Source organism: Cyphomyrmex costatus, unplaced genomic scaffold (assembly GCF_001594065.2).
Source record: "Cyphomyrmex costatus isolate MS0001 unplaced genomic scaffold, Ccosl1.0 scaffold123, whole genome shotgun sequence".
NCBI lineage: Eukaryota > Metazoa > Arthropoda > Insecta > Hymenoptera > Formicidae > Cyphomyrmex > Cyphomyrmex costatus.
Window position 1 is genome coordinate 4,522,172 of NW_017275207.1, and position 13,478 is coordinate 4,535,649.

Sequence of the window (13,478 nt, forward strand, 5' to 3'; positions counted from 1 at the left end):
TCATCGGGAATGGACTACCAAACGTCAGTAAGCGACTACCAAACGAATGCTTACAGCCATTATTGCATTTGCATTCTGCAAAGCCGAGTTTTAGAAATGGGGGGGCTAACTTCACACGCATATATCCTTTTTTTGATAATTCCGGCTATAATTTCGACTACTAATCATCGGGAATGGACTACCAAACGTCAGTAAGCGACTACCAAACGAATGCTTACAGCCATTATTGCATTTGCAGTCTGCAAAGCCGAGATTATATATATATATGTATATTTGCCTTACAAGATGTTAGTCCAAATTTCTTCACTTCCACAAACTGCGAATAACTTTATCCAGAAAATATCTCCATTGTATACTGGGATAAAAATTGTCTAGAGGTGAAGAAATTGGAAATTAATACAATTTACCGAATATCTATCTCACAAAAACAGCGATACTACCAGTGCAACAAAAAATATTACAGAATTTCTGTATAAAGCGATATATCCAATTACGTATAAAAGCAGGGAGAGAAAAGGAGAGAGAAAGAGAGATAAATACCTTTAAAAATATCCTTCTATGACTACTAATCAGACTACAATCAAAGGCAGCTTTTTATTCACGTTAAAATATAAAAACGTTGATGTTTTTCATTGTAATCTACAATGAAACTTATAACAAACAAATATACAATGCTTTTGTACGTAAAGTATAGACTCGAATTTCTCCAATTTAAATCACAATGAAAGAGCAAACGTGCATATTATCATGTATTGACAAAGCAAACAGCAATGTCGATTTTTAATGTACTTATAAAGGAGATTAATATGAAGATATACGGTGTTATTCTCTCTTTTAGCTAGTGTTATATACATTTTGAACTCCTACATAATTAATATCATGATAATTAAAATTGTTAATTGGAAATAATACGTAATTCTAACAATAAATTACCCTTAATGCATATACCAAACAAAAGAAAGCATTGATTTATAACAATAAACTAAGCTTATAAACTATTTAATAATACGTTCAATTAAAAATCGCACATTAAAACGGAAGTATTTGATACTTGTGACTATAATTACACACATCAAGTTGTTAGGAGTTTATATAAAAAATATATATATAGTTAACATTAAAAATAACTAAATTATAACTATTTTTATTGCTAACATATGCATATATATATAGAACTATCAATATAACTATTATTATTAATATTATAACGATAATAATTATAAAAATGAACTCCAAATCATAGTTACTTCATCTTACAATACAGTCACAAATACCAAACACTTTTTTCTTGCGACTGTAATGTGATGGAAAAATGATTATAAATAAACTATTAAAATTCATTAAAGCTAAGACATTTGTGAATTGACAATACGAAAAAATATATAGCGATTGGTTATATAGTTTTTTACAACATAAATCTAGCGAAAGAAAAAAATTTCGAAAAACGAACGAGAGACAAATGTACACGAATAATCGTCTCTATCGGGTAGAATGAGTTTTGTTGCTTCTTTTACGTCGAAACTTTGCCGAAGATATCCGACCTAGAATGTAATAAACGCGCTTCTTCCTGACGACGTAGACAAGTGGAATAAATTACTTTCTTTATTCCCGTAGTTTTCGCTCGGATCCGAGTGACCTTCTTCCAGTTTATCTTTGGTACCGACTAGTCTAGTAGCCGCCGAGGTATCGATTATTTCTGCGTTCAAACCGGGTTGTCCAACGCAAAAAGGGGATGATCATCCGTGCGGCACTGAGAAACGAAGCCGGAAAAAACATCCGCCATAGAGTATCCACTAAGTAATTAATGTTACAGCAACAAAGTGTGCACGAAGAATTGAAGCTCATTGTATTGAACGCGCATTTTTACACGGCTTCCGACTTCGCCAAAGTTTTGAATGCACAACCAGTTAATATCTTTTTAACCCCAATTACTTGTAAAAAATTTTATATTTATAAAAAAGGATATAATTACAAACTTATTTTAGACATTAATAAAAGAAGGAAAAAATTTTTGTAAAAATCATATTTTATTAATTATATACAAATAATGAACAATAGTTTATTCAAGATGCAGACTGTAATTATTTAGCCAATATTCTTTAGATATTTTGTTAATTGCTCGATATTATGAGAGAAATCTCGTCCCAATAATAATTTAGTTTTTTAAATAAAATGCTAGTGGAAATTATTAAAAACGTTGCTTGAAAAACATCCATTTTTATAATTAAAATTTATCGGACACATTATTATTTCATATAAAACATTTTTTGATGTGTTTTACATATAAAATACTATAATATACCGTTCTTTGTATTTCATATAAAAAAAAGTCTCAAAGTGAAGTCAGCATTTTTCCTAACATTTACAATATCCATTCGGTATATATATTTTACATGTATGTGCGTGCGTATGCGTGCGTGTGTGTGTATACATATAGTATAAAAGATATGATAGCGCGAAACCTTGCATTTACTAAGTTGCGTCAACTGTACACGAATGAATTGGCGCATTGACTAGTTGCAACTAGTTATTTAGAGTTGTAATCCGACTCTACCGTGCCGCGGGTGTCAAGTGTGGTTAACCCAATTTTCCATTTCTACTTATATCACGGCCAAGCGATCTGGCAATCTAGAAACTAGACAGGAAATGACCGAGTAAGTTAATTAAGCGAGACTGTTGGCGACACGACCGCGAGCCGTAATTAACTCATTAACGTCTGGTATAAAGGAACAATGAGAAATCGGCGACCGTCGTGTCTTCTGGACAGAATGAATTAAGAGCGAAGAATAAAATTGTCGTCGCTGGTGCGCGTCGTCGCTCATCGCGATGCCTTGACTCCTCACAGCGTACTTTGATGCGAAATTAATCCGTGCACACCCACTAAGGGGAATGAAATTATTCTCCTCGTTTTATGAAGTGCTTCCGCATTCGCTCCTCATAGCTTTGCTTGTCGGTTGGTGGGCTTGCACTTTTGCTCGCATCGTTGGATTCTCTCACACGAAGCAGAGGATATGCGTCAGTAACGTGTCCGGTACTTGATGCGAAAAAGAGACGAGAGTCGACAGGACGATCCATCCTGAGCTGGGCGTGGTGAGGACCACGTCCATATTTCGCACGTACCATCGCCGTTTTGGAAACGTCACAAACTGATGCTCGAACACGTGCAACACACATCTCCGGGTAAAAAACCGCGGCTGATAAAGTCGTTGCAATATATAACTCGACTTGTCTGGTATGTACGACCTGTGTACTCAACTTTTCACGTCGTAAAAGGTCCTAATTGAGATCCGTGTCGATGTTCATTGCAAATTCCAATTAACGTGAATTTACCTCAATTTTAATTAGGGAATTTTATATAATGTGGCAAATTGTTTAAATCTCACACAAATCTCTTTAAAACAGTTACAAATTAATTAAATTTTTTAATCGAAAATTATCATCCCTCTCTTGTTCTTTTTCTTCTCATGTGTTATTAATCCTTTAGAGACGGCATCGTCTTGTCATTAAAAAAAAAAGACAAAGTTTTTAACTGCAGATTTTACTAAAAAATATTTTGTATATAAAGAATTTATCAATTTTATTGATACACACGCAAGCACGCATACATCATATATAACCTCTCTTTGGTGTGGTTAGAAGTACTATATTTTAGTATTCAATGCTATGCGCATTTCCATCATCTACTTGAATGTATCTGATTTACGCAGATCTCGAATTTATTCTGATTTTATAACTTTAAAGTAAATATTTAAAAAATGCAACCTCGTTCCTATAAGCTTAATAATAAAAAGTATCATTTATCAAATTTATCATTAATTTATGTTTAAAATATTTAATTGAGGCTTATACATTTAATTTTAATACATTTTCATTAATAGATATTTAATAAATCATATTAAAAATCATATTATTAAGTATTATATTAAAAAATATTCATATTTAAAAAATGTATGTATGTGCACTTTTAAACGTTACAGATCTTTATGTAATATTAAAATTGAAATATATTATTTACGAAATTTACATCCATTTTTCTCATCTGACTCGATAAGGTGTGCCAATTTGAATCTACTTTTGTAGAGTTTGTCAAGATAAGGAGAGAATATATTCCGGAATATTCTAAATATCACGGTGTGCTTATCCGTCTCACGATTACGCTCGGAATATGTTACACTTTTCCAACTGCGGTTACTTTGAGAATACAGTTTCACACGACTGCTGGATAAGCTACAAAGAAGTACGCTATCTCTTCGAAGCGTCTTGTTCAACCGTGAAGTCGCGAGACGGTCGTCCCGATATATCTCGCGCGTCCAATGATCAAGCAGTTAGGTAGACTCTATTCTCTCTCAGAGACCGTCTGTTAAAAAGCGTCGGTTGGTGTCGTTTTAGGAACTTGAAATTCGTACCACTACATCGTAGAAAATTTTAGAAAGAAAAGAGACAGAGAAAGATTGAAGCAAATAAAAAGCCTTCCCTTCTACCTCTCCGTCTATCTTTCTCTCCTACACCGGAGGGGAGATATTTATCTTGCTTCCACGAGTCGGGTGCAGCTCTCTTAAAATTATAGACGACGCGAGAAAATTTGTTCCGTCGCGCATCTGTACGGTATTCCTGCGGCAACCCCGGCGAGCAGACCCGGAAATAAGCCGCGCGTCTCCTTTATTACTCCTGCCAGCGCTCTTATCGCCTTAATTCCGAGTGTGCAGCGTTAAGGATGCTCTTGTTTCTCACGTTTACGCGCCAACTTCGCGACTTAGTCTTCACTGCCCGTTTTGAAAGGATTTCGACCAATTTATGATGATAACACGTGTCATAGAACGTTGCGAGTCTATTATGGATAAACTATCCCCCATATAAAATAAAAGATCACTCTTAAAATAACCATAATTCTTTCTCCTATAAACCTTTACGTACATAAAAACCTTCACTGTTACATAAAAAACATTAAAGACTACAACTTTTATATTGAAGGAATCAAGCGTCTTACAGACGTAAAGAACCGTGTTCATTTTTATATAGATTATGGGCTCTTCATGCCTAGTAACGAAAGTTATTGTTAGCTAAAATGAAATATTATTAATTTATTATAGAAAAATGTTCTATAAATGTTCTATAAACATAATCCTCGAAGCTGACGCTGTTCAGAAAACACTCTTCGGAACGTTAGACACATTGACATATTTTGACATAAAATATAAAATATCTTATTTTGATATAAATATATAAAATATATCGTCGACTATCCGTTTTTTGATAATATTTTTGTGCATAGAATAATGAGATGAATTAATAAAATTGATGTCTAGAAAGCACATAATTGCTTTAAAAAGAAACAAGTTTTATTTGTTGGTTGTCTTTCGTACAAAAAAAAATTTTTGCGTGTTGCAAAAAATTTAGCAATTCAAACGAACAAAGTTACATTGCATGGGAATTTTTCAACATTTTATTGTAATAGATACAAGAAAGAGTATAATTGGTTTCTATAATGAATATATCTTAAGGAAATAAAACTTGAAATCTCTGTTTAAAAAAAAAAAAATTAACTTTAATTAATCTCATATATGAAATTACAGCTTTCGATGTTCGTTTCTTTACGTTTTCTATGTTGAATAACTTAATGTTATTCAAAGATCACTTTCAAGGCAGGACACTTGGTGAAACAATTTGTTGAAACAATAGACGTAATATAACGAAGAGAATGGAAATCTGTGTGTTTTTCTGCAAAGATAATAAGATAGCCAAGCTTACGGAACAGACCTACATTGTGACAAAGTATTACGCAGAGTACCGTTCTTTTTGTAGATCGGTCGAATAGAGAAATTCATCCGACTCAGCCAAAGGAGCCTCCCGAGACTTGCCAAAAGAAAAGGCATGACGTAACGCAGCCTCGCTGTAAATGACGCAGTGATTCTCTCCCTTGGGGCGACCTAAGAGTACATAACAACAGGAAGCTCACTTATCTTCCTCCACCTCTGTCCCAACTTCTGCTTCCGTTTCACTCAAAACCGACTCACTATAAGTTGGATCTTCACTAAGGAAATTTCCCGTCGACAGGTGAAGTAAAGATCACCGAAGATATAACAACACAGTACTTAATTAACAGGAGAAAATAAATTATTCTATTGAATGTCTGTGCTTAAAGTCCACTTAACTTCAACTAAGTTCTTTTAAAGGATTACCGAAGCAAAATTATAATATATATTTAAGCATTTCTATTTCATTTATTCTATTTCATTTCAATATTTTAAAAAATACCATGAATTATAATATTAATATTTTAAAAAACGTTCTGTTATCTATTTCTTGTTTTTCTAATTAAACTACGTAATTTTAATCAAATGACAATTTTTATTTACGAACAATTTTATATTTTAACGAATTTTTTTGCTCGTAGCTTTTTTTCTTTTTCATTATTAATATTTTATTTATAACAATTTGCCGCAAAATTGATTTTCGCAATGTGCTTTTTCTAGATATTTTCATACTTGCGACGCTACAATACTCTGAAATATTTGATTAACCAATTAAAAAAAAGAATTATACTAATTGACCAATAAAAAATGTCGAGGATTTTCTCTTACAATCAATAGGGAATCATATATAACTGAAAATCGAAGAAAAAATCAGTGACAGAAGACTTACCCGCATATAATAGTACTGCAACAATGTACTACGTTATTTTCATTACTTTCGTAAGTCTTTTCGAGACGATGAAAGCACTCAGTAAAACAGGAACGCGTTAACTGCCATGGACTGAAGTACTTTTCTTGCAACGTGTGGCCGCAATAAAGCGTTTAATCGACTTACGCAACTGTGCTTTATTGATTATCCGATTTCAATATACTATTTGATATCATCCACCGATTGAATTGAACTAACATGAAATGAAACTAACATAATATCAGGTATATTTTCATCGTATTGTATCTAAATGTTGAATGATTGTAGGTTGCTTTTAATATAATTAATATGATAATGATGAAAAGAAAAGTTAAATTTTATATTGTAATCAAATCGGATTATATAAGTGCAGTCTCTCTGAAGAATAAATAATTAAACTTTATATTTTCTTTACAAAAATAGGTTGAATTCCAGATTAAAAGCAGAAAAATTATATAAGTATAATCTAAAAAGTAAATTTTATATTTAATTAAATATTTAAGATATTTAAATGTTATTTCATCTTTAAAAAAATTATACTCTTACTATAAGTTACAAAAAAATTTGATTGCTATATATACGCTACATAATTCTTATTAAATAAAAATGACTTTAACTTTATCACATTGAGAAACGTTATTTCAAGAAGAAAAAATCGTGCGCGATCGGACGCGTGGTCCCAATAGCTTCTTGTATATGTGGAGATTTATGCCATTCATTTAACGAGGCCACGAAATTGATATGTTCTCGGCATTTTGCATTTTCTTGATGAAAAGCAAATATTGGAGCAGCGCGTAACCATCGAGAATATTGATTATCGAGCGTATCGAATTGCTGAACGCGTTTTTCATTAATGCATCGTCCTTCGTCGTTTCATCATTATAAATCGAGAGAATCCACACATCTCGATAGCACATATGATGAATAATTGCTTTTGTTACCGTATATTCATGTAAAATTTATTATATCTTAGTAAGCACAACGATCGACTACAAAATCTTATTTATTTGAATTTATTTGATAAATATTATTTATATAGCAATGTATTATACATGCAACAATGTTTCTTACTATATTTACTTAAAAATTGTACAGATTTCACAAGAGTATCTGTAAACTACGAAAAATAAAAAGATTTTCCTAATTAAGGTTTTATACCGATATAAAAAGATATCTTTAAGAACAATTTACAATCGCAATAATATTTCTTCATTATACGAAAATAAAAAATTAATCATCATTACCACAAATTAGAATAGTGATTTGTTTCAATGTAATCTATAACAATAAACTGAAGTTTATTACAATCATATTTTGCTTCTTCGTTAAAAAATAATATATTTGTTTTACGTATATTTTCGTAATACATACAATAAGTTTGAATGTTTCATGAGAAAACTACATATCATCGTATTTATTTACAAAGCTGTAAAAAATGCGGCAATTACAGGTCTAGCTTTGTATTCTTATCTTTTGTCTCACAATTCAAAAGAAATCCGCGTCAGATCCGTGTGGCGTTCATTCGTAACTCTCTTCCTACACACAAGGAGATTAAAAATTCCGAGACTATGCTTTCTCGTCGTTGTGCGTTTCGAGACGATCTTACGACGTCTTTTCACTCTTCTCGCAACCTCTCGCAGAGGACTGACTATCACACGAGCCATCTCTCGAAAGCTTATCTGGAGCGATGACGGTAGACTGAAGTACCGCAAGGAGTGGCCTTTTCCTTGTGGAAAAAGAAAAAAAGAGCAAATGGAAGACGTTTCCTCGTCTTACGTTAGGCTGTTTGATTCTTTCTAGAGTGCACCTCATAAAATAGAGAATTATGTCGAGAGGAAAAGAGATTCGAACATATAAAGAGTCATTTCTTCTGTGAAGCAACATTTCGATTTCTTATTGTTGACAAAATTTATATTGCGAATGATCAATATTGCAAAATATATTTATGACTAATTATGTGAGTGCATTTATCTTCTTCCGCTCTTAATATTGCACAGAAAGTTATTCGCATATTTTCGCAATGATCGAAAACAATATTAAAATTAAAAACATGATAATTAGCATATAACTTTATGAATTGTTGCTTCGAGTTAAATTATGTTTGGTAAATGACAATTAATGGCAAGATTTATGAAATTTCAATACATTGCTTTTTCACTCCTCAATTTGTATTTATAAAATTTATATCAAAATCTATATGTCGTTTTATATTTGCGAAAATGTTGCGCTTGAAAAGTTAGAATGTTATTTTATTATTTTTCAAATAAGAGACTCATATCTTATACATGTATATACTATGTACATATACATAATACTATAATACAAGGTTTTCTATAATAGGTAACGATGAAAGCTGACGTCCTTATTACGAAACAAACTATAAAAATTTTATATATTCACACATGTAAACTTTGTGGAATTTATTGGTAAATAATTATTCTACTCGCACATATAATACACATTAACACTTGGTATCGCATGAATGTCTACCTCGGGTTATCCGAGTTAACACAACGTGATTGCTGCAATATCTATAGCCATCAACGCAATTGAGAGAGAAAACGCGCATAGCTTAGAATCGGTACAAACGTGACGGGATAACTAATTTAGAGTGACAATCATTACGCAATTACATAGTAATGATAACATTAATAGCAAATAATGTCATATTCGTAATTATCGTATTAATCGTCAATCGTGCGTTAATAACGATAAATAATGCAAATAGTATGATTCATTGGAACGAACGACGTTGTCAAACTAAGCATATTATTTCCAGAAAATTATTAATATTTTTTTGATAAAATAAAATGTTATTCTTATTAGTGATGATAACAGAAAAACAAAATAAATGAATTTTTATTTAAGAATTGTCTTAACATAAATTATAAAACCACATTAATTTTCTATGTTTACACGTGCGCGCAATATTATAAGAACAAAATAGGAAACATGTACAAGTGTGCGTATATGTGTGTTGCGAAAAAAATTACTTTTAAATATTTAAACTCTTATAAATTATATCTTAAAAAAAAAAATATTAATTATAGTGCCGCAAGATATGCGTAAATTTCTAAACGAATATAGTACACAATCATGGTTAATCACAAATAAACATTTAAGTTTTATGTCGACAGTCACAGAAAATTTTTCGAGAAATTTTACGATTCGGATAAAAGTCGAGTTGTCGGTCAACACGATGAAAATACGGTAAGCCTTTAAGGGCTGAGAGGTGACAAAATGCGAGTAATCGGCGTTGAGACGCCAAAACGCTGCAATATTTCGAGATATTTCACGGTTATTTCTCTGTAATATCGTAAAGCCATCCAAAGATAGGGTATATTGTACGAAATATGTGACGCTGTTGAACGCTTATTACTATAACAAACTACTGCTACGAAAGAATGATATATAGTCGTAATGCCGATCAAGTCAACAGTTCAACAATATTAAAACATAAAAAATTATGCAATATGTAACAACTGATTTGTTTATTATTATGTGAGTAAATCATATAATTTTATTTTAAAATAATGGCCGTGATTATAAGTCATAAGAAAAGAGTTTTTCTCTCGGTTTTTCTTAATTAATTTTATCATTATTTGTCTTCCTCCAGGTAATGTAACTTTTGTCTAACCAAATATTTTATTTAACTTTACTCTTAAAGGGTAAAAAGGTGCTTATGTTAAACATCTTGTATAAGTATATATAAATTATATATATATTTAAGATTTAATATTATAATTCAATAATTATTTGAGAAACGATATTTTAAATATAATCAATATGTAACACTTAAAAGTATGTTTAATTATAATAATAATAGTGATAATAATAGCTTTGTTGAAGTGTAAGAGATATATGAGACGTTTTATACAAAAATATGATAGACTTTAAGAAATGAAATAATGATGTTGCTTATAAGCATACCTAGATTTTTAACGTAATAAAATTAATATAATAATAAAATAGTAAGCAAATTAATGTATTTAATTTCAAACAAAGTTATAATTGTTTATTCAAAGCTACCATAACTCCCATTTCGGTCAACACTTGCCCTTCTCTATCATTCGATAAAGTCGCAGACACAGAAAGAGATGCAATCGTCGTTGCCGGCGGCGGAGACAGAAATGAAATTCACAGGACGATACGGCTACGAGAGCAACGCGGGCATAAAGGGCACTTTCGTTAAATTATGCATAGAGCATGAAAAATTCCCATGGCGAGCCCGGGTCCTGACTTCCACGGGCTGCATAAGGAGATTCGCATTATCGTGCATGTTGAATGACGGGAAGCAAGAGAGAGAGAGAGAGAGAGAGAGAGAAACCCGAAGGGTAGCCTCCGAGAGGCTGGAGAGCAACCGGCAGTAGTATGAAATTTTTATCAGTGGTACACGACCAAAAGCATGTCCGGAATCGGAACCGTTCTATCCCTGAAGAGCATCGCGAGAGCGAGTGAGCGAATGAATTTTTGCGCGAACAGATCTGCAGAAAGATCAAGTTTCATATATTAGATATCTACTTAATATTTGTCTTTCTTCTCTATCAATTACATCGACAAACTACATTAGAAAATTTTAATTAAAAATTTCTATGAACTTCTTTAAATTTTTTGCTATTTGTTCCAATTGCAATAGGACATGTTATATTTGAACATTTATGGCTAACAAGAAGAATAATTAATTTTTAATTTGACTTCACTTGAAAAGTCCTATCATCAATTAACTTTTTTTCATTATACAATAATTTTTATAATAGAAATAATTGTTAAAGAATATTTAAATACTAAATCTTAACTGTTAAAAGTTTTTGGGCTGTACAATACCAAATAAAAGTCTTAGCCAAAAGATATTATTAGAATATATATATTTTAACAAAAAATCAAATAACTTTTAAACCAGTAAAAAAATTGTACTTGAATTTTATACAGATATTTGATGTAATAAAAAAATAACGTATAACCAATTTTTATATTTTTGGTAATGCTTTTTGAGATACATAATACATTTTTAATATAAAAATAAATTGATTTTATTATAGATTTTTATTACACATTAGATTTTCAGGTACATCAGATTAGGCATCACTAAACTTAATGTTACCTTAAAAATATCTCGCAAATTGTCGTTGATTGTTTACATCCAAATAGGAGCACCATTATATTCGAGAGCATTTACCCTGTAATTCTATTAGGTTTTATTAAAATCGACGGGTTCAGTTCTAAGCTTTTTGTTATAATATTATGCTGACAGTGTGCTGAGAATGTACTGAAAATATACTGCAAGTGCTCTTAGAATATGCTGGAAATATACTAAGAATGTTCTCGCTGATAGTAGCTTGAAAGATTCTCAAAATGTATTAAGAATAAACATATACTTAATTGTGATATTCTTTAAACATTTTCAAATTATGTTATTGGAAATTATTGAAAATTCTCATTCCAGTACATTCCTATATAGATATCTACATTTTTCAAATTAGAAAGAAAAAATTGAAATTGTTTCTGCATGAAACGGGCTTCTTGATATAATTAAAAATCTTTTGTTTGTCGCTTCTATCAGCGTTTGATACATTTTCTTTATATATATAAAATTTAAGAACATATTTTACACAGAGCATTGTTTTATTTCAGACCGCTGCTAAAACAAATAAAAAATTCCGCGGAGTCGCATATCGTATTGGATTGTTCCACCGAGAGGATCTACGATGTGCTGAAACAAGCGCAACAGATTGGAATGATGAGCGACTATCACAGCTACCTTATCACATCACTGGTAGGTACCCAAGATTAAATGCGATTAACAATCGACTTTCCGTCCATCATAAGCCACAAACTAATCCAGAGTAGACGTAAGAGTCGCGAAATTGCATCAGGCGCTTTGCTTGTAAGACTAATTCTCGCGATCTTCATCGTCTCAGCCACCTGCGGCTCTCACTGTCTTCAGTCTCTGTCGGGGAAACTACGTCGAAGGAGTTGGCGCTCCCATAAAGATTCCAGATCGATAACTTTACTCCCGGAATATATTCGAACCTCTCGTAAATTACTACTAAAAAGAGAAATCTGTGCAAATAGTTGGTCAGAATTGTCAATCGGTAATCCTCCGTGATTGCAGCTAAATGTAAAATAGTTCAACATAACGCTGAATAGCCTTCCAAGCGTTCGCGATATTATTTTGTGGCAAATTTACCTCATTATTATCCTTAATATAATAATTTATTTACTACCACGCTATATGAAACCGTGCGAAGTAATGTGATAAATTTTATCGGTATTATGAATAAATAGTTATTTAGGATGAAACGATTGAAAAATATATTCTAATTTTTTTTAAATAATACAATTTATAGTAAATTTATCAAATGTTAAAATTGAAATTTATTCTTAAAATTAAAAATTATTAAGACGTCAGAATATATCTGCGGGTTAAAGAGAACTCTTCAGATTAAATATTAAATATTGAAAAGGACATGAATTCTGTAGGATCGATAATGCAAATAAGAATCAATAAATTATGTCATGTTCGATGTTAGATTAGGGCATAATTCCAAGAAAAAGAAATCATTTTCATGAATAATCGATTTAATCGCGAGCGAAGGGTGTGAAAAGGTTTATCGTGAGATCACAAGTCACGAATGTCATTTTTAATTGCAGTACGAAAAGTAAAATTCGTTTTTAAAATTTGCTTCGTCTGCAGGCTCATTGCGAGCAGAATGAAAATGTTACGCGAGTGCAAAACGCGCGACTCTCGAACGAGTAAAAAGCGGAAACGTCGGCCTGCTGCAGTTAAAATTGGAAGCCGTCTCAGAATAATTAGTAAT

At 31.6% G+C, this 13,478-nt stretch overlaps 1 protein-coding gene across 1 annotated transcript in view; it reads left to right on the forward strand.

The window, feature by feature from the left end:
- KaiR1D (Kainate-type ionotropic glutamate receptor subunit 1D) overlaps positions 1–13,478 on the forward strand; it is a 241,570-nt gene that overhangs the window by 193,342 nt on the left and 34,750 nt on the right. Inside the window, exon 6 of the mRNA XM_018548528.1 lies at positions 12,292–12,433. Within this exon, the coding sequence (XP_018404030.1) occupies positions 12,292–12,433 (142 nt within the window). The remainder of the gene's footprint in view (positions 1–12,291; positions 12,434–13,478) is intronic.